At 42.4% G+C, this 21,364-nt stretch overlaps 3 protein-coding genes across 5 annotated transcripts in view; 2 read left to right on the plus strand and 1 right to left on the minus strand.

Annotated features, from left to right (window-relative positions):
- Window positions 1–7,155, plus strand: part of LOC131877487 (AT-rich interactive domain-containing protein 2-like) — an 8,286-nt gene extending 1,131 nt beyond the window's left edge. The window contains exons 2-9 of the mRNA XM_059223169.1: window positions 366–459; window positions 1,311–1,791; window positions 1,867–3,613; window positions 3,718–4,330; window positions 4,400–5,788; window positions 5,853–6,017; window positions 6,078–6,175; window positions 6,250–7,155. Of these exons, the coding sequence (XP_059079152.1) occupies window positions 366–459; window positions 1,311–1,791; window positions 1,867–3,613; window positions 3,718–4,330; window positions 4,400–5,788; window positions 5,853–6,017; window positions 6,078–6,175; window positions 6,250–6,367 (4,705 nt within the window). The 3' untranslated portion in view covers window positions 6,368–7,155. The remainder of the gene's footprint in view (window positions 1–365; window positions 460–1,310; window positions 1,792–1,866; window positions 3,614–3,717; window positions 4,331–4,399; window positions 5,789–5,852; window positions 6,018–6,077; window positions 6,176–6,249) is intronic.
- Window positions 7,156–12,896: 5,741 nt separating this feature from the next.
- On the plus strand, window positions 12,897–19,539 carry LOC131877627 (beta-1,3-galactosyl-O-glycosyl-glycoprotein beta-1,6-N-acetylglucosaminyltransferase 3-like). Of its 2 annotated transcripts, XM_059223361.1 has the most exons (3): window positions 12,897–14,365; window positions 14,518–14,846; window positions 19,389–19,539. In XM_059223361.1, the coding sequence occupies exons 1-2, from the start codon at window positions 13,308–13,310 to the stop codon at window positions 14,795–14,797; spliced, it is 1,338 nt and encodes a 445-aa protein (XP_059079344.1). In that variant the 5' UTR covers window positions 12,897–13,307; the 3' UTR covers window positions 14,798–14,846; window positions 19,389–19,539. The 2 variants fall into 2 exon arrangements, with proteins under 2 accessions (XP_059079344.1, XP_059079343.1); XM_059223360.1 differs by lacking the exon at window positions 19,389–19,539 and having other exon boundaries at window positions 14,518–14,942.
- The window catches only part of LOC131877626 (uncharacterized), a 42,163-nt gene continuing 35,668 nt past the window's right edge, over window positions 14,870–21,364 (minus strand). For both annotated transcript variants that reach the window (XM_059223359.1, XM_059223358.1), the window contains exons 5-7: window positions 20,136–20,411; window positions 17,593–18,083; window positions 14,870–17,076 (exon numbers count right to left, since the gene is read on the minus strand). In XM_059223359.1, the coding sequence (XP_059079342.1) occupies window positions 15,093–17,076; window positions 17,593–18,083; window positions 20,136–20,411 (2,751 nt within the window). In that variant the 3' untranslated portion in view covers window positions 14,870–15,092. The remainder of the gene's footprint in view (window positions 17,077–17,592; window positions 18,084–20,135; window positions 20,412–21,364) is intronic.

Below are 21,364 nucleotides of genomic sequence, written 5' to 3' on the forward strand. Positions count from 1 at the left end.
CGGCATGACACGGCTAGCAAAATGGCGTCTGGATGGGCTGAAATGGCCGATTTTCAGAAGGGTAAGGCTCTGGGGATAAGCCCGAATGAGCCGTAAACGAATCCATGGGGGAGGAATGCCGTCAATGGACTAGGACTGTTGTATCTTCCGTAGCTTGAACTGGTTGTAACAGTGGGATTTCATGTAAGGCATAGGCTAGGATTTCGATTCAGAAACTAAGGCCACAATTTGGGGGCATATTTGTAATATCAAATGCTACCATTTCACAGTGATTAGTAAGCATGTTCTACGTCCTATTAGAGACAATAGAAAGGCCAATGTGATGTATGATGCTTATTACTGACCGGCTCTCTGTTTTCCCCTAGGACCCCTTATCGTCATCTACCTACCATCGATGGCCTAGAAATTGATCTCTACAAGCTCTATTGGGTAGTCACTGCCAGCGGAGGCTGGGAGAAGGTAAGAATCGATACACTCATTTCCATGCCGCCTCCCAGTAATGATATGAAATTGCGACAACGGGCCTTAGACCCTCCCAACCTGTTGCATGTTAGTCGTTAAATCCCGTGCCGTTCATGACCACGCGGTGTTTGGGCACATTTCCTGGCAGCGTCCGTCCTCGGGGTTTTCTCCTCTCCCATCCGACCGATGGAACAACGGGGCTGCGTCAATCAGTCTTGTTGTTGTGACTGTGCGTCTTCTTCTTCTCTGGCTGTGCGTCCGTTGCCACCTCCTTCGCTTTCTTCCTCGATCTCATTTTTTTGCGTCAGTCTCCCTCCCCTCTTGTTTCTGGGTCTCTGCCTCTCCGATCTCAGGGTACGCGCACTAGTCCCTTTCCATGTTTCCCTCCCTTCCCCCTGGAACCGAAAGATTCGAGTGGACCTTACTTTCTTCATGGGATTTGTGAAATCTTGTGTTGGCCAAGGTGGAACTGGAGAGAGCCATGACCCTCTTCTCTGCTTGCGTTAATGTACGCCAAGGCGGTAGCGCAGTACTTACGGTTTCGGCGTGCATTGCGTACGAATTGCTATTGAACCCATCCTTCTCTTTTCTCTAACACTCATGCCATGCCATTTTATTTTCTCAGTCCCAAAAAGTACGTTAAGAGAAGTGGAGGATACTTTTTTTTTATTAACAACAAGATTTGAATGCTCAACGCGTGAGAATGATAGACACGCAGGGTAACAGATCTTGGTGTTTTAAAACTAGTTGTGGATGTCCCTATTTAAAAAAACAACACTATTTGACAGCTTGTAAAGTCCGGCGTCCAATTGCATCAACCTCAACCAACTCATTTTCTTTGTTTGTAGGTAAACTCTCGGGTGGGATGGGAAGAAATCGTGACACTTTTCGAGTTGCCCGAATCTACGGCCAATGCGGCTTTAGCTCTCAAGCATACTTACCTCCGTTTTTTGGACGCTTATGAAAAGCTTCACTTCTTGGGCGAAGAAGAGGATGGAGATGATCATTGGTATAACGATGAAGAGGACTCGAGAACGAGGAGGCAAAAAGTCCAGAAGATCACCTCGTCCGTGCCTTTGTCCTATAACCATCAGCAGCATCAAGTACCCGATGATCATCGAGAAATGTACAGCCTATCCACCAATGTGTACCGGAAAACCGACTATGATCGCTTGATTCTCTCCTTGTGCTCACCTCTTCCCAATGAACAAGACTTTGCCATAAATGTGTGCACACTCCTTTCGAATGAAGGAAGACACACCCTCAAATTGGTGAAGTGTCCTCGACTTCTTGATCTTCTCTTGGCCCATGCTGGCGTATTTAACCATGGTAAGATCGTTTTTGTCGTCTTTGACCATGACTTTGAAGTTTGTTTTTTTATCTTTTAAATTTTCACTTCCTTAGAAAACCTTACCACATATTTAAACGAGTTGTATCGCTCTACCCGCCGCTACGACTTACTATCGTTCTGGAGGAATGCTTGCAAAGACAGTCTAGTTCGTGATCTCATGCTACAAGTGGCCTCGGGTGCTTTGTCCAAGCTGAAACAAGTGAAAGGTCGACATCCTTTTGAGGACGACCAAGTTGAGGAGGAATCCTTAGCACCCACTTCCGAGAACCAATTGGCCCTTCTAAAACAACGGGTGGAGGACGAACTGTCCGAAGAGAGTGATATATTTGCCTCGGGGACCGGATTGGGAACCAAGGAAATGGCGGGGCAGCGTATCCTTCAAATTGCCACCATAATAAGGAATCTCAGCTTTGAAGAAGACAATGCGAGCATCTTGGCCAAAAATTTGACCTGTCTCCGGTTTTGCTTGTTGTGCTGCAGTTCTTCGTGGAGCAACTTAAACCAAACCGGGTTTGACATCATCGGGAACATTGCCTCAGAGATCTCTCTGGAACCCAATGACGAGAGCTGTTGCACGGAAACTCTTTTGTCAACACTGACCCAATGTATTAGCTCTCCCGATCGATTTCAAGTGATTTCTTCCCTTGACATTCTTTGCAAGCTTTGCCAACAGGATGCCAATGAATATTTTGTTGAGCATGTGCTTGTTGCCCAGCAGTTTGTGTTCGACCAATTAGTGATGTACTTGTCGCTTCACGACATCCACCTGCTCATCAGCACCATCGAATGCCTATACTCCTTATCTTGCCTAGGCGAATCGGCTTGTAATGCTATTGTGCGGACTCATGGTGCCTTGGATGCTTTAGTGAGCCTCGTCACAGTGGAGGCCCAAAGTTATGGCCCCAAAGCTTGTATACTGATGAGAGTCGTAGAAACCGTGCCTGGAACGTCTGCGACTCAACAGCTACAACAACAACAACAGCAACAACAACAACAGGCCCAATCTCAGTCTCCTGTTCAAGTTCAAAGTGCGTCGGCAAACTCTCCTCAGCAGACCTTGGCTCAAATGAAGCCTGTCATTACTACCACGGCTACGGCTCAAGTGATTGTGAGTGCCCCATCGTCCACGAGCACAGCGGTTCAATTGAGTCAACCGCCTTTGCCTCAGCAACCGGTTCCTACTCGGCTTGTCGGACAAACTCCGCAAATTTTGAGTAGCCAAATCCGAGGCCAGGTAGTTCAAGTTCAGAGGCCGGGACAGCCAAACCAACCTATGCTGCAGTTGCCTAGACATCCAGTTCCCATCAGAGCTGCTACGTCTACCGGCCAACCCAGTCAAGGAGTGAGACCGGCCGTGACCGTGACTAGTATTGGTCAGACTCAAAAGCTACAAACTGCACAAGTGATTCAGTTGCAAAGCGGTCAAATTTTGCGCACCCAACAACCGCAAATTGTGCAACAGGCCTTGCTCTCTCAAAACTCGTCACCGGTTCAACTACGACCCCTTGGTCAAGCTCAACCTGTGCAATTGCAGCAACAACCGGCTAAACCATTTCAACAACCCGGTCAGACTCCAGCACCGCAACAACAACCAACTCAATCGTCCCAGCAAGTCCAACTACGAGTTTCTAATGATGAGTCTCACCGTACATTTTGTCTGTCGTGGCTTCGAGCCACATACGAGGCTGCTCCGGGATCTCGTATTCAGCACGAAATCATGTACAAACAATACTTGGCTTCTCTTCATAAATTGGGACGACGCGAAGTCATTTCCGCCCAACTCTATGCGGCATGTGTCAGGTAAGCCTTCAGACAAATCCATTGGTGGTATTTCAGAAAGAAAGCTTGGGCAAATTTTTCAATCGTTTTTCAATTGGTGCTCAAAATTAGCATTTGCCTTTCAGAACTCTCTTTGGAGGCACTGTTGGTCCCAACAAAAGACAACTAGCAAATGGTGCCTTTGATCATTTCTTCGAGGGAGTCAAAGTGCGACCACAGCCTTTGGCCTTGCGAATACCAGCGGGTCAAAATTCGACGGTTTTGGCGAAAAACGGGACCCACGTTATGAATCAAGGGCTCCAGCCTAACCAAGCTACCAGCCAGGCTCAGGTGATAAATCAACAACAGATTGCCAGTCTCCCCGCTCCTGCCGTACCTGTGGTGTTAAACAGTGCACATATGCCAGTATCTGTGGGTGGCCAAATGAATGCTAAAATTGTTGTACAACAGCAACAAGTGCAGCAGCAGCAGCAGCAACAACAACAGCAAATGCAACAACTGCAGCCACAGCAACAGCAAGTGCAACAGCAACACCTGCAGCAACAACAACAGCAAGTGCAACACCTGCAGCCACAGCAACAGCAAGTGCAACAACAACAACACCTGCAGCAACAGAAAACGCAACAAACTACGCAAAACGCGTCGATGCCAACAACTGCCCAACAACAACCTGGTTCGCCCATTTTGACAAACCTACTACACAGAGGAAGTCCAGGTCCTCCTGAAGCAAATAATCAAGTATGAACATTTGTTTGTAATTTGATTACAATGGCATGAATTGTTTAATTTTCCTTTAATTCATTTCAGAATGTTAATGCCGTGAACCATATGGAATCCCAAGCCAATGTAGTGCGCCAAGTTCTTCAATCAGTGACTTCTGCACCATTGGAAAACAACGGAATGTCCGTCTTAGATGGAATACTGCCAAAAGAAACCAAGTTTGGCAAATTAGAGGAGTCAAATGTTGCCATTCAAGGACATTGCAAAATGGGTAATGGCATGTTAGCCAATCTTTTGGACAAGAAAGCGGGTGAAAGTGAACCTCCCTTGGCCAACGGAATATCTAGCCAAGAGGTGCGAACCACCGTGGAAGGAAATGGCCTTGGACTTGTCGCACAAGTGGATGCTCATAAAATGAATGGTGACGTGGACGTCTTGCTGAAGTCGTTAAAACGCCCTGCCACATCAGGGTTAGAGCATGCTGCTCCACCAGCCAAGGCAGCTCTCATTCATTCAAATGGTATGATTCTTAACGGTCCAATGGAAGTGTCAGTTAACGGCGGAGAGAGCCTTGTGTCTCTATCATCAACCACTTACACTCCCGGGGCTGTAGTTAACAAGCAATCCGTGATCTTAAACCGGGCTCAAAAATTGGTTTCCCTTCCGTCCCTTGGCTCGAATCCTGTCGCCACAGCGGTCAACAAAGACTCGTCAAATCAGATTCTAACGCCTCCCACTTCGAAGACCCTTATCATCTTACAACCTCAAAATAAGAACACGGTGGTGTCTGGCGGAACTTCAAATGGTCCACTCTCCATCTCAAGCATGCCCGTTGTAAATGGTCAAGCTTATCAGAATGGATCTTCCTCCATCACGTCTTCTGTTGTCAACCCCGGTCGCAGTGCCCCATTACCCACTGAGCCTCAGATCATTCAACTTCCTCAGACTCCATCGTCTCAAACTATCGTTCCTGGAGGTGGGTCAGTGGCTTCTGAGGCTACCAACCATGCCCCTGGGGTCAACTCTGTCTCTTCTTCGTCAGCAACACCATCGATCCTCGCTCCATTGACCTCGTCGAACTCTTCCCCGAGTTCAGGAACGATGCCATCATTATCATCACTCTCGTCCGTCCCCAATCCGGTGTCCAGCAATAGCCTGTCCAATACCAATGCTGCAAATGCCAACTCATCTTCATCCTCAACAGCAACAACAACATCTTCATCATCTTCATCGTCGTCTACTACTTCAACAATTACATCAGTACCTAAGGTCAACCCGCAGTCTCCCTTCTTGTGCGAGTGGAAAGGTTGTCTCACTGCCTTCAAAACCGCGAAAGAGGTGGAGATTCATGCCATCAAAGTCCATTGTGCAGAGAATGATGGGGATATGTCGTGTCTGTGGGCCAGGTGTGATGGGATGAAACGAAAGCGCTTTTCGCTCATGACACATATTCAAGATCGTCATTGTCACCCTCAGGTGAGAATCAATTGAATATCTGCAAAACGACCTCAATATGACAGATTTTTCCCTTGTATTACAGTTAATGAAACTTATGGCTGTGAGGAGAGTCCAAATTGCCAACACGGGAAAGAGTGACGTTCCCTTACCTCCTACCCCTCCAGCTCATCCGGGTTACCCTCCCAATGCTGCCTTACACGCAATCAAACGACATGCCGCCGAATTTGTTGCACCCAAAGCTCAAGCTGTAAGTTGGATAAATATCTTGTTGTCATTAGCCAGAATTCAATTTTCTTTTTTCCACTAGATGACGGATGAAAAAGAAGGCCCTGTCACGAAAAGCATTCGGTTAACTTCTGCACTCATTCTGAAGAACCTAGTCATCTATTCAAGCTTGGGGAAAAGGTGAGACTGCCCGTTGTGTGACTGACGTCTTAATTTCGAGTTTTCCTTCATCACACGGATTTCGTTTATTTCAGCCGGTTAAAATCATATGAATCGCATCTCTCGACTGTGGCCTTAAGCAATGTGGAGTCATCTCGTACCATCAGCCAAATTCTCTTTGAGATGACGGAAAGCGACCAAAAGGGCAGTTAGTATTCGCCGCCATCACCTTCAATCAGAACCAAAATCAATGTCAATGCCGAGCCAGATATCCCCAAATTAAATCTCAACCATGCTCAGCAACTCCACCATAGAAAATGAGAGAAAAAAAGGAAGAAGAACGAAGAACGATCCATCGGATCCATCGGTATTAATGACTGACATGCGCAAAATGGTAATCTCAGCAAGGGAGGAAAACACTGGACCCCGCTTCAATCAAGTATTGCTCCTTATGCAACATCAGTATCATTTCCACTTCGAGTGCCACTTTAAATCTAAATCTTTTTTTGCTGTCAAAATAAGGAGCACGCCTGACTTCGAAAGATCGTCGGACATGTGGAGTGTGTTTTTGGAAGGGATAATTAAATCATATTATCGAGGAACCGACTACGTATATGATTAACTACTACTTCTACCGGTTGTTGGATACAGCATTACCGACAATTGTTTTGATGATGATACCAATGATGATAGTGGGTGTGTCATTATTCCAGTATGAAAAGTGAAGAAAGACCGTAATTTATTGTACTATTTGTAAACCACTCATTTGGTGTTAAACAAAAAAAAATCACCGAACCCGATTGTCCTTGGAGCCCACCTCCCAAAATATTTACAACCAAGGAGATTGATTTGATGCATTATTTGAGTACTCTGTTTTGAAGGCTAGTTCATGAAAACAGCGAAGTCGCATTTTGTCCTCAAGAAGAAAAAAGCAACAACTTGACGATAACAGAATGTTGATTTTTATATTACAGAGAATAAAAGCTCTTGACCTATGTGTATATCGGTCCATTACATTTACGTATATAAGAACTAGAACTCCCGATACGATGTGAGAGCCAACAAACTCTATAACGTTGATTTCGATCTCGAAGACGACATTTTAGCCTTTTAATTTCTTTGATAATTCATCTTCAATTTGTGTAGTAGGAGTAAGGAAAAAAAATCTGCAATGTGATATCAAAAATTGAGAAATTATATGATTTTACTTTTGCTTGCCAAAAAGCATAGATTGTCTGTTTGAGCAACCCAGAGGTAGGGAGAGGTCCATTTGTTTTAACAACTATTGAGCGCCTCATTCAACAGTTATTTTGTTTGATCGTACTATGGAACTGCAAGGTTGATTTAGTTATCATAGTAAAAATACGCAAACGAAAAGGCTTTATCATGAAAAAAATGATCAATATCATGCCCTGAAAACTTATTATCACAAAAGAAAACTGCACATTCGACGGCCGTCACTCTTTGAAGTTGAATCAAGTTTGTGCTTCGAAAGGTCCCTATGGTCAACATTAAAGTCATTTGCCTTTTAATATCTTCTCGTTTGAAGAGAAGCGGGTTCAAGACCTTGCTCTTCTCTTCAAGCTTATTGTTATTATAATAATGTCTTTTTGTGACTCTTGGCAGGGACTCTAAAGAGAGAAAACGTCACGGCTTTCCTTTGTCCGCCAATTAAGGCCATTGCGTCGAATTAAGACAGTAACTTTAGTATAAACAAAACAAGATTGCCCATGCTATACAGTACATGTAAGTGTATTTTTGGTATATAATTATCCCCTTGATATACAACTCTGTTCAGATATCAAATATTTTTGAATTAACTTTAAAAGTCAAAAGAATAAATGAAATAACCATCAACATCAAGTAAATAAAAAACAAGCAAATTGTCTTTAAAATCAGTAAAAATAATGGACAAAACTTGCTCAGAAACATTGAAAGAAAGAAAATGAACAGGAATCAATTCATGAGGAACTTACACTGACAATTAAGAAAAGAAATGTATGAAATAGGCAAAAAGGTGCATGTAAATCAATATCAACATATCAGTATATCTAAAATGGGCAATTGATAATCTTGTTTCAATCCATACGTTTACCAAAAAAAACATCAGGCATTGGTGAAAAATAGATGAGTTGCTTTTGAGTAGAGTTTAAATTTCTACTTATTAGGAATTTTTCATAAAAGGCTGGCTTTTTTAAGGCGCACAGAGAAAGACCAAAGTCCAACGCACTAGATTTGAGTTTTAGACTCTAAAAACGTTTTTTAGCAAGAGGATCCAAAAGAGTCAATTGAAAAAGGAGTCATATTTGTTGTGATGTATCCTTCCATGATTTTAAGACATTCAAATGTTTAATGTTTAAATTTCTACTTATTAGGAATTTTTCATAAAAGGCTGGCTTTTTTAAGGCACACAGAGAAAGACCAAAGTCCAACGCACTAGATTTAAGTTTTAGACTCTAAAAACGTTTTTTAGCAAGAGGATCCAAAAGAGTCAATTAAAAAAGGAGTCATATTTGTTGTGATGTATCCTTCCATGATTTTAAGACATTCAAATGAGTTTAAAGATCAATATGTAGCTCAGACCTAAAATATGTCTACTTTTCATTTGCCTCAGACCTAAAGTATGTCTACTTTTCATTTGGGGATCATTCACAAATTGAGAACCATGGATTTATAGCAAGTGCACCAAATTACTTGAAAGTTAGTCAAGATGTTCCTGAAACAAATTCTTGCTTTACCAAGAATACCTAATCATTATTTTACAGTAATTGTACTTCAAGACATGATAGAAGTCATTTTAAGTATATTTAAACGTCTTATGTGAAGCACCTACCATCAATGGTTACAAAAATGAAAGTAGCCACACTCTTTGAACAATATATATGCCAAAAATAGACACTAGAAAAATTCGGCATCATTGGTTTAGGCCTTTGTTGGCCGGAAAGGTTTGGTGATCACAAAAAAGTGGCGCTTCCTTGCTCTAGTGTCCTTGCTCTTGGTCATGTCATGGCGTAAAAATATGAAGAAAAGATGGTATATAAACATTATACAAACTGTTAATTGCACAAAAAGAAAAATGTCAATGGTAGAAGCAATAAAATAGTTGACAAGAAAGTGATATCACAGTGAATATGACTAGAATTCTAGATGTATTGTAACTTTTAGTCATATCATGGCGTAAAAATATAAGGGAAAGATGGTGTATAAACATTATACAGACTGTAAAATGTTTAGAAGAAAAATGTCAAAAATGGTAAGCAATAAAACAGTTGACTAGAGAGTGATATCACAATGAATTTGACTAGAGTTGTTTCAGTGCACCCTCTTGCAAAAAGTACAGTGGGTGAGTGCAGACAGTACAGACACACTTAGGTAAAGGTAAATGATGAAAATCTTAATTATTGCAGACAAGAGGATGGGCCAGATTGAATAGACCCTTTGTCAGCTCCCGTCTTTGACGGCATTTAGCTGGGAGCCGAACAAAGGTGCGTGACCGCCAATACTCCGAAGGAATGTCGGGCCAAGGACAATAAGGTGTTCGCAATTCCTTGACCGGGAAGGACAACTTGTGTCCGGATATCACCTCCGGAAAGGTCAGGTTCCCAGCACTGTTGGACACTAACCTTGCCAGCCCGATAGTGATGGGCCCCATTTCGCATAGAAAATGTGTCCCATATTAATTTCCCATATCATGAAAGTAAAATATAGTTTTATATTGTCTTTCCTAATTTCAAAATATTTCAAAATTTTATTCCAAAGTATCATGTAAAACGCTAAGCATGTACATATTCGAAAACGCATTTTTCAAATTTTGTGAGAATTCTTATTTATGAGTTCACTCAAATTCCAAAGAAAATGCACTCAAGTAGTTTTAGTGATTTCTTCTTTTCATGAAGACCAAATTCGAAGTGAGTAAAAATTGCATCTTGGCAACCAAATTGTCGTTCTCGAAACCATCATTGATTGTTTTATTTGATTTAGTTTAATCTCTTTCTTTTTAATGCAAAGAATTTGGTCTTATGGTGGGTTTAAAAGGATTGTATGTAACATTTTGAGCTATTTCGAGATAATGCAAGAAAAATACAAATGATATTTTAATTCTGCAGTATTGAAAACCTAACCTAGCGGACAATTCGACCCAGCGGACAACTCGACCCAGCTGTCAACTCAGCCCCATACAGAAATTAAGCCAAATATGTTGGCTTACAAATAGTTCATACTTATGGAGCAAAATTGAAACTGTGATGTAAAACAAGTCAAAATTTGAAAGGTTTTCGACAATTCAACATTTGATCTGTAAAAGCAATTTACGTTTAAATTAATCATGGTGGGAAAATCAATTTAATAATGTTTTAATCAAACTTGATCTTTTATTTAATGCCTTACTGATGCTAACATCTTTGCATGCAAATCAAATGTTGACTCATCAAGCTTTAGTTTTGTTCCATAATCATATTCTTTTTGGTGAAAATGTTGTGTTTTGTTATTGTTCTGGGTCGAGTTGTCCGATTACGCCATAAAACAATTGAGTCAATTTTTTTATTATGGTTTTGGGAGCTAGAAATGTGCCAAGATGTGTTTGGATATTTTCATCGAAACTTAATAAATGTTTTTAACCACCGTGGGAAGGAGATCACTCTTGCATACTTTTTCAAGTTTAGAATCATCAATTGTTACTCCTGTCGAACAACCTGTTTGACTGTTTCGCAGTTGACTCGTTTTTGTATTCAACAATTTCATGTGTTTTAGAAAAGGATAGTTAAACAAAGCTAAACCCACAACTGACGAAGCAGCATACACCTCGCAATACTTGAAACTGAGAGATGGACTGATTGTTTTAATGGAAGGACTACATACAAGCTTCGGAACGAACTGCCCCTATCAATACGTGAACAACAGGCGACCGTAAAACAGTTCAAAAATGATTACGTAATCGAACCTTTTTTCAAAATCGACTCAATGAGATAAGTTGTTTGGAATCAAAATGATACTCCTCAATCACCTTCGTTGGTGTCGGAGTGGAACCATACAAATACAAAGTTAAAAATGCATCATGTTTGATTCTTGGAATAAGCGCTATTTACGTTGTGCCAATAAAGTTCTTATCAAACGCTTAAACCGAAAGCTACCAAAAAGGAATAGCTAATGAAAAGCAATTCCATGTTGGCCATACTGTTAAGAAAACGAAAGTCGCTTATGAATTTGAACCATAACAACACGTCGTAGATTATAAACTAGAAGTATCAAAGAACATATAAAAACCGATAAAAGTTTAATTTGTGCATTTCCAAATTACATCTGCATATACGTTCTCTGCCTGAGAGTCAAGTCTTCCTAACCAAAACACCTCACGACAGTTAAAAGGTTATGAGCAAATAAAAGCTTAAGCATAATGATATTGCGCCAAATAAAAACTGGGGCCGAGACATCGATTATTATGCAATAAGCTTGAATGGATTAATGGCTGGTGTGTCAAATACACTTCTTTGGGGTCAGCAGAATTTGATCCTCTGCTGATTCTCGTATGATACCATTGGGTAGTTGCAAGTGCTCTGTTTCGAAAGGGGAGCTCGTGGGAAACCTTAAATTTGCCTGAAATCCTACTCAACTCAAAACTTGGAGACGTTTAACTAAAGTTCAATGAAGGTTTGTTTCCAAAGACTTATGAACTGTAATTATATTTCACAGCCACAGACACTGGGTTTCACGGATTAAGGATATCGACTCCCTAGAGGCACACAAACGATAATATACCTACCAATCATACATTCTTGATTGGTAATTCAAATTCAATTCAATCGTTCAAACTCATCCTCAGATTCACTGGAATTTTCATGCTCATTATTACGGGCGAAGACTTCAAAGTCGTCCATGGTCAAGATCGAGTGTTGAGTGATTGGTGGTTGGACCAAGGATGGACGTGTAGAGACGACAATGGGCGCAATGGTCTCATAGGGGGTGACCATTGGAGGGGTCACGAAGAACCCATCCACCACGGGGTTCTGGTAGAAAAATCGAAGGTAGCCTCGTTTTCCAATCACCATAGCCCCCACAAAAATCAAGGCATACAGGAAGGTATAGCCGATAATGGATATAGAATCACTAAAAGAAGAATCCTCCATTTTCTCGACGAAGGTCGACATGCCAAAAGTATCGAGTCAGTATGTAGCACTTGTTCTCAGTAGGTAGAACGATTTGACATGACTTCCAATGTATCGAACCAATCAAAAGTAGAATTCAAAATGGCGAACTAGCCGTTTGACCTAGCTTACTTTCACTCCACTCAAAGGAGCAACGCAGCTTAACTCAATTTTGTGACGAGGGCGCGTTCGATGGGTGCTCGTGTTATGGGTACGACCTATTGATTGGCGGTCGAGAACTTTGTATTGTGGATTGCCGTCTCATCGAGCTGACCGACGCGTTCATAACAGCTTCTGTTTATTGATATCTGCGCTTCCGCTAAAGATAGGTCAAATACATCGATCTGAACCCTCGAACCTGTTGAGCCTCAAATTTACGGAACTTGCTCTCTTCATGTTCTTTAAAAGGGCGTCATATAAATTCTACGGCTCCTCAATTTTCATCGCTTTTCACACATACACATTAACATACACGCCAGGGCATTGAGGTGAAATGATTCAAATTCCTATGCGTAGTAGAAAAATTAGTTCTTTGTGTATGTGAGCCAGAGATGCTGTCCGGCCAAGGCGGATGTACGGTAACACGTAGTAGAAAAATTAGTTCTTTGTGTATGTGAGCCAGAGACAATCTCATGGGATTTCTAGGTATGAGGGCTGAAGTTCAACTGTTACTGGCTACCTGATGCTTGAAAATGATAAACCCTCGCTAAATCATTATTCTTGTGGGAGAGCTCCAGCTTTTAGAATGCATGTAGTAGAAGGCAATGAACAACTGACATAGAAACGAGCATCTGTTTTAGCAGATCAGAACCATTTTAGCAAGCCATTCCCTGTCGCAAAACTAGCACACAAAAACTCAGTTTGGGATTGTTCGTTTACATAGGATCCCATAATAAGTGAACCATCATTCAAAGTTGGAATACAAACGATGAAATAGACCAAGATTAGTCAGACTGGCGCAATAAACGACTTTCATTAAGTAGGTCATTAAGCATGGTGAAAGTGGAAGTGCCATGTGCTCTCCCAATAAGGTGGTCAGCTTATCAAGGCGGAGAAAATTTCTATTGTTAATAATATTGTGCGGGTTTCTCATTTACCTTGTGCCCATTCCCAATCTCAGACACGACGATGACGCGCTGGATTCGTCTCTTCCTGAACCAACACTCATGGACTTCATTCGAAGGATCAATTGTTCGGATCCAAAGTCATACAAAGACCCTCTACTTCAACGTGATATGAAACAGTTTCTCTCGGAAGATGCCATTCTGGAACGAACCAAAAACTGCGACGAGTATTTTAGGCTAATGCCCACCAATGCTTTTCATAATGTCTCCGTCGAAGAATGGAAGTTACGTTTTGGTGTGGCCCATTCACTTCATACCCAAATCGGAATTTTCGAGATGTATCTCGCCCTACACTACCGACCTGTCGATTCCCATTGTATCCACTTGGATCTGAAGGCGAGTGACAAGGTCAAATCGGCAGTACGAAGCTTAGTCCGATGCTACAAGCTAAAGTTTCCCGGAAGTATGTTTATGATCGCGAAGTTGGAAATTCCAGTATATTGGGGGTGGGACTCTGTATTGGAGGCGGATCTAGTCTGTTTGAGGTTGCTCCTGGAACACGATACACGGTGGCAGTATTTCATGAATCCGGCTGGAACCGAGCTCCCACTGGTGTCATACAGAGCCTTCAGACGAAAATTGGTTGAAAATAACCTAAACAACGTTATTCAATTCGAGAGTGACGCTCCTAAACACAGACAAGGTCATCCTTACAAGATGGTTCGCACTGGTACTGGGGAGTTCGATTTCGAATCCTATAACATTCGCCAGTGTGAAAAAGAGCCGTCGCCAATTGAAGCCCATGTGTATAAGGCCTCCAAAAATGTCATTTTAAATAGGACATTCGCACATTTCTTGATTCACCATCCCGTGGCGATCGAATACTACAATTGGATCATAGATACATTTGTCCCGGATGAGCATTTTTACTCTGTTCTAGCCACCTTGGAGATCAAACAACTTGATTCAAATCTTTATGACGTCCAACAAGTTATGACCGACCATAAGTAAGTAACTTGATCTGAAACTTCATTACATTGTTCAGAATATCTGCGAAACTTGGTCTGGACAAACAGTTTACTCATCTGTAACTCTAAATAAAGACCAAGGACATCTTTGACATGGCACATAATACTGACTAACCCTTGCGTCCCTTTAGGATGAAAGATTTTGCCAAAGTTTGCTTTCGAAAGAGTCTTTGGATTTATGACGAGAATGGGATAGGCTGTGCGGGTGAGGTCGTACGATGGATCTGTCATTTGGCCGTCGAAGACCTTCCGAAAGTCCAGAGCAGTGGTTGCATGTACGCTAATAAGTTTGACGTGGCCGTAGACATCTCGGCTGTCATGTGTCAAGTCAAGCAAGTCATGTATCTGACACAAGTGGAAGCCAGGCAGAGCGTGGACGAATATTCTGAGATGGCAAAAAACGGGCCTTGAATTGTATAGCAAGGCACAAGACACAATGCATCAGGCACCCATGGACTCGGTATATTCAGAACTATGTAGTGATATGCTTCACAACTTGCACTCTTTATTGCTGATGTGTTATACGGGAATAGAAAATGTGCACTGATTGTTTGAATACGGTTATTAAGCTATTAGCAACAATGTCTAAAGGATGACTTGGTTTAGGCAGCCATGTATTAGCAAGCCCAGCATACGAGCCGAAATATCACAACTTTTCAATCTTGTTCGACATAAACAAAACACTTCATTTCATTTCTGTGGTCTTTCAACTGCTATCATTTACTCCTGCTTCAAAGTTGTTGACTTCTTGATCCAAAGAGATGAATGCATCGTCAAGTTCTTGGTAGATCTTTAAAGTGTCCATACCAACTAAACTCTCATCACTACTCTCGACAAGTTTGTCTGCTTGACTCCTTGGATCACTTTTAGTCAAGTTTCCTTTCACCTCTTCCTCTTCCTCCCCCTCCCCTTGACTGGTGGAGATCAATTGGAGGGAAGAATCACTTCCCACATCATCTCCAGTCTCACTAGCGTAGCTCGATTGCACAGACTGAAAAGCCGCAACGGTGGGCTCCTTTTTGTCCTTCAGTGAGCCTTCCAGTTTATCACCTTGACTGGCGGAGCCATTTTCGTTTTGCTGGTCCGTTAGTTCCCTCGTGTCATTGCTCAAAAGATTATGGCCATCATTCTTGGGCTTTTCATTTGGTTGGGTTGTGACTAGTTGGGGTTGAGAAAGAAGTGGGCGTGTTGTTTCCGGCTTCCTTTCATGTTGAGGCTCTGACGAGGCTTTTACATCTGTTTTACCGGGGTGTGATGCATCATTTTCCATTGACCGTGTCCAACTGGTCGGCTGGACTTGGAAGTGCAAGTTGCTTGTTGATTGATCATTATCCTCCGCGAGTGGATTGCGGGTCTGGTTCGCTTGTTTCCCCTTCTCTTGTTGATCGACCTCATCAGTTCTCGTTTCTTCGGAGGGCGAGAAATCCTCAACCAGAGGAACAGTGGAGGGAGCCTCGGAAGTCCAGCTACTACTACCCGCCCCACTCGTGGTGCCACCATCCTCCTGCTCGGCCAAGGGGGCCAAGTATGTCGATAGGGTCTGATCCTCTGAGGACTTGATTGTTGGCAAGCTAGAAAACACTGAATTCTTGATTGACTCTGACGGAATCGTGTCGGAGGGAAAATGATCAGCTCTGGTGTTCTCTTGAACTATGGGCTGACTTGAACTAGTTGTCGATGTCATCTCAGGAGATATGCTTGAAGTGATCGGTGGGAGTGGCTGTTGTTGTTGTTGTTGTTGTTGTTGTTGTTGTTGTCGCTGTTGGTGGTGTTGTTGTTGTGGATTCATCATGGTCTTCATACTCTGGCTCGTCTTGTTACGGCCAATGGTTTCGTAATGGGACAAGTCCATTTGCCGATCTGAAGGGTAGGCATAGGGTGGTTTATTTTGCTGCTCGCCGGATTGTAAGTGATTGGCATTACTCGTACTTTGAAGGGAGGTATAAAGGGGTTCTGAGAGTTGAAGATGAGGCGGATGGGAAGCTTGGGACAAAATGGGACCCAAGGGAGTTGGGTGAGAACCCTCGATAAAAGACCTGACAGGAAGACTTTGGTAAAGATGATGATCAGACATGATGGCATGTCGTGAATCTTCATCCGGATATTTTTCATCTGGTAGAACTTGTTTGGTGCGCAAGAAATTCGGATGAAGACTTTGGGGTTGATGGCTGATCTGGTTTTGTAGCTGTTGGTATTGCCAAAGTGCAAGCGCGTCCAAAGTCGTGGTTCCACCCTGCGGCCTGAAGTAATGTGATGGCATTGTTCCCATCGGGTGGTGACCCAAGCTAAAAGACGGTTGCCCTCTGGCCAAAAGCTGGTCGCTCTGATATGAATGGTAGTGATGTGGCAAGGTGTTTGAATGGGGATGATGTCTATAGTTTGGATTGGCAAAAGCCCTCAAGTTTGAAGGATCCATTGGTGGCGATCTTGGAAGACCATAATCAACGGGGTAACGTCCGTTTCCGCCCTCTTCAAGGGCATCCACTATCCGAGGATCAATTCCCAGGAGATCGCGACCACTTCTGGAGACGCAGGAATCGGGAAATGGAACAGAGGAGCCTCGTAGGCAATCTGACATGACACTGCTCAGTGGTCTGGCGGCGGGAGCTCGACTCATCCCCTTTCCTTGATCATTTAAAGATGTAGACCCAATCAAAGGCTTGGTGCGCAACTCAGGCGGGTTAGAGAGCCTAAAAACCAAAGAAATGAAGGTTGGCTTGACTATGAAATGGAATATGGGATGAAATGTGCGCATTTGTGCCACACTCAAGGTTGTGACAAGTCGAAAATGAGAACCAGCTTTCAAGAAACAACCAGCCAGTTGGTGTCTCAAAGACAAAGTCTGCAACAAATGACGACTGGGCTACTGAAGGCTATGAAACTTTGGGAGAGAGAAACATTAGCTCATTGGGCATATTATGAACAGGGGCCGCTCAAACCCACCAGACTCGCTCTCCCGTCTTCCCCTAACTTATAGTTACGCCATTTTGACATGGGCGTGACATTTCAAGCGAAAGTTTCCACGGCCAAGACAAAGTTTTGTGCAAGCAAATAGCTGCTTTTATTGTCACCACATTCAACCCCCAAAAAATGAACTCTGCGCTTTGTCTACCATACAACTTATTTTTCGATAGTACAGCTAGTAAACGTACGTAAAAAGGAATAGTAACCCGTGGCTGCTACAAATGAGAAAATACATCAGTTACCTGTAATCATCAATAATGTTCTCCATGGCCATTCGATAGGAGCCTTGTTGGGATGTAGGTTGGCTACCCGAGCTGACCCGACTTGACTCGCTGGACATGGTTCCGGTAGACGCAACCTTTGAACCTTTGCCCGTGCTACTCAAGCTGTGGTCCGTCAGCAAGTCCGGACGATCAGATATTGTGGAATTGAGGTAAGGATTTAATGATTGTTGAGACGAAGCCGCAATGGAAGTGGTTGGTTGTGGGTTTCGAAATCCGCCCGTGCCCATTCTGATGTGCTTGGGCATTTTGGCCGGCATTGGCCCGACTTTTTTGGCCCCATAGAGAGTTGACGAGCTTCCGTTTCGCTCGTCGGCTTTCATCATCTCGCTCTGTTTGGATTTAATCCGTCTCCGACAGAGGCGAATGAGCAACACAGCCACGGCCATGATTATCAGCACCAAGATCAAGATGACCCCGACTGCTACGGCCACAAAGTACTCAAGTCGGAGCTGCAAGAATAAAAACGAGAGAAAGAAATTCTTTTGAGGAAATTTTCCTCATCAAATGATATATGGACTGAGTTACTTGGGAGACCTTGGAGGTCGTTTGGCTCAAGTTATACGAGTTCTCTTCGCCGTATGAGGTTTCAGTGTCTCTGTTTGCAGGGCCGTCCGCGTGACCGCCTGTTTCCCCCTTGGAGAGAAGGCCTTCATCATTCTGGCTTACGTACGTATTGTATGTGCGTACTCCCTACTCAGCTACACAAGAGCAAACTCATGTCTAGAGATCTGACAGATGAAACGACCCCTTTTCGATCATGAAAGTTTTGGGTGCCTCAGACAGGATAGATTGGACACCACCAACCAAGCAACCAAGCAACCAGCCAGCCAGCTAGACAACCAACTAGAGCCGGAGAATTTGAGATGAGAAGGACAAATGGTTCTTTTTCGATCAAGAGAGCTCATCCAAGACGGATGACCATCTCCTGCAATCCAACTACTGCCTACTCGCAATTTCGCAATTCTACCCTAAGGTGCCCCGAGTTACCCAAACAAACTATAAAACGAGAACTTCAAATTCCAATTTCAGTTTTTTTGAAGATTTTTTCGGTTAAGCAATGTGAATGGATTGATCATCGTGCTTTAGAGATTGTTCAAAGCGCAAACTGGTGGGATAATCAGATAGATTTAACGTATATGAATTAAATGATGAAAATAGAACAGTACCGAACAATGGGAAGCACCATTTTCACAATTTGGGATAACTGTTCAAAGATTTAAGCGACGACCACCCTTGGTAACCCTTTTTAATTTCAAAGAAATATTTTGAAATTCGCTCAGTAAAAACTTGGCAATCGTTTGAATCATAAATGAGACTTAAAATGCACTTCAAACGACCAACAAAAAGAAAGTTGTGCGAGAGTATGCTAAGTTATAAAGTAATTTTACTAATTGCTCCAACTAGATGATATGACCAGATGATTTAGAACATTCTGGCGACATTGTCATCAAAGTGGCCCTGCCACTTACTTTATGATTATTAAGGATGTGCAAAGGATGCAAATGTACGTTTTTTCATGATTGGTCTTTTTTCATTGTTTTATGCCTTTTTTACCTTTTTCACCTTAAATGTATTATCTGCAACTTTTGACAAAGTCCTTTGTACCCATTGCGATTAGAACAAGCATTTCCATTTTGAACGGTCTTAGCCATGCCTTTTTGCATTATCGACAATTTTGAAGGTAGTTTATTTGCATAATTGGCCTCATTGATTTGCACGTTTTGCCCATCCTTAATTCTTATTATCATTTCTAGATAACAAATACCATGGTGAATTAAGAAACGTGATCGCCAGAATTGGGATAGGATTTGTGGTCTACGATATCAACGAAACTTTTCATTGCAATATCTCTGGATCTAATTTCAAGAATGTCATCTACCGTCCAAAGAGAACTCACTATTGTTTGACATTTCAGCTGAAAGGAGAAAAGTCATTTTTTGTAAAAATCATTGCTCATGACTGAGTCATGATAAGCTACTTTGTTGGGATAGGGAGTAAAATGTTCGAAAAAGCTTATCAAATTTGAAATGATGTCAATTCGCATTAAAGTTTTACCAAGCTAAAGTTTTGGCTTTTTCAATGTAGTTTCGAAGGGATAGGTTGTTCAGATTTCGTGTTCCCTTAAGATTCTTGTCTTTCTCTTTTTCCGACCACAATATTTCTGCTTTACGATATGACATAATTTGAAGCCCAAGAACATGTTTCAATTCTCAAACAAACTGTAGAAGCTTGATCAAAAAGATTTCAAGAACCCTATGAAATATTTACACTGGGTTTTGATTTCGTGTTTTTTTTCATGCGGCAATTGCCTTTCCTCATGCATTGTAAGTAACATCAAGAAGTTCAGTGCCTATGCAGCAACCGACTGTTTTGAAATGCTAATTGAGGTCGTATTGAATTCAGAGTGGAAAGAAAAAGGACCTTCTTAAGTTCGCCAAGAAAATGTTGCGACGGTCAGATTGGATGCAGAAACTGAGGATCGGGTCTTTCCATTGACTCACCTGCAATATCTTAGGGGTATCAATGTGATTTGTGACGTGAAGTGTAAAGTTGGACACGCTTCTTGCCGCCTTGTTTTCTGCTTGACAGTGATATGTCCCATTGTCACGGACACTCGTATTGTGAATGAGAAGTTCAGATCGAGTCTCACTCTCAGAAATGATGTCGTGGCGTAAAATGCGATTCGCCAAATTTGACGAGCGCCCATGTCCCACATCGGAAGGTTCCCAAGGTTGGATTGAAGCCGAGGCGTGGTGAGACCATGCATAATTATCTTGCTGGAAAGAAGTGAAGAGGCAGCTTGTTGAAACAGGTCGTGATTGGAAAACTTGTGAATGCAGGATGGAACATAAATTGTTGTTCACAAGGGAAACTTGCGTTGTTAATCTTCAATCCGTTTCACGGTCTTAAGTAGAGTGTCATGAAATTGTTGGAACGGAAAAAAAGCCAATCAGAATTTCCATCCAGATGACCCGGCCACCTCACTCCCATAAAGTTAGCTAATAGAAATATTTTCAAGCATGGATAACTTTATTGGCAAAGGTGCATTACTTGGGTGCATTCGGTCTCTGTGCTATAAAATGTCGGACGCGAGTTGCATCAGCCTCACAAAAACACTGAGGTAAATATATTTACATCTACAGTACATCTGAAAACGGTATTGGACTCGCATGAGCCCATGAGCGCTCAAGCTTATTTCCCTCCATGCTAATAGGTCGCGCACGAATATCACTCTTCTTTTTCCTTCCGTATGGCCAATGCTTTCCCATGTTCCTCGAGCTTATCCTGAGTATCATTATTATGGTGTTGTGTTGTTGTTGTTGTTGCTACTGCTCTTATGATTGTTGTTGTTGTTGTTGTTGTTGTTTAAGGGAGGAAGAAAGATTCCTTCCTTTATTCAGAATGAAGCCAGTTGGACCAATCTTCTTGGAAGGAAGAGCTCCCCGTTGGGCAAATCCAAATACATGGCTCGGAAAAATGTCCAAAAACGAGCTATTTCAAGTGATATAATGTATGGACATGGCCTCTTGAGCAAATTGGAGTGCTTTCCCGAGTCGCACTTTCGAAAGCACCGGAGCCAAGCAAAAGGAAATAACACGAATGAAACGTTCGAAGGCAAATTCTTTTCTGTAATGTCATAACATATATGCCCAAGTTTCAAAACAATCCTTTTTGCAGATTCAACAGGAGTTCGGGCTTTGCTTTACTCTTTCGCCATGGAATATTCGTA

Source organism: Tigriopus californicus, chromosome 3, assembly GCF_007210705.1.
Source record: "Tigriopus californicus strain San Diego chromosome 3, Tcal_SD_v2.1, whole genome shotgun sequence".
Classification (NCBI taxonomy): domain Eukaryota; kingdom Metazoa; phylum Arthropoda; class Copepoda; order Harpacticoida; family Harpacticidae; genus Tigriopus; species Tigriopus californicus.

Excerpts from the sequence above, each read along its gene's own strand:
- LOC131877627 (XM_059223361.1), top strand. The coding sequence starts at position 13,308 with ATGTGCTCTCCCAATAAGGTGGTCAGCTTATCAAGGCGGAGAAAATTT. Across the intron at positions 14,366-14,517 it reads CAAGTTATGACCGACCATAA|GATGAAAGATTTTGCCAAAG; the intron begins GTAAGTAACTTG and ends GCGTCCCTTTAG.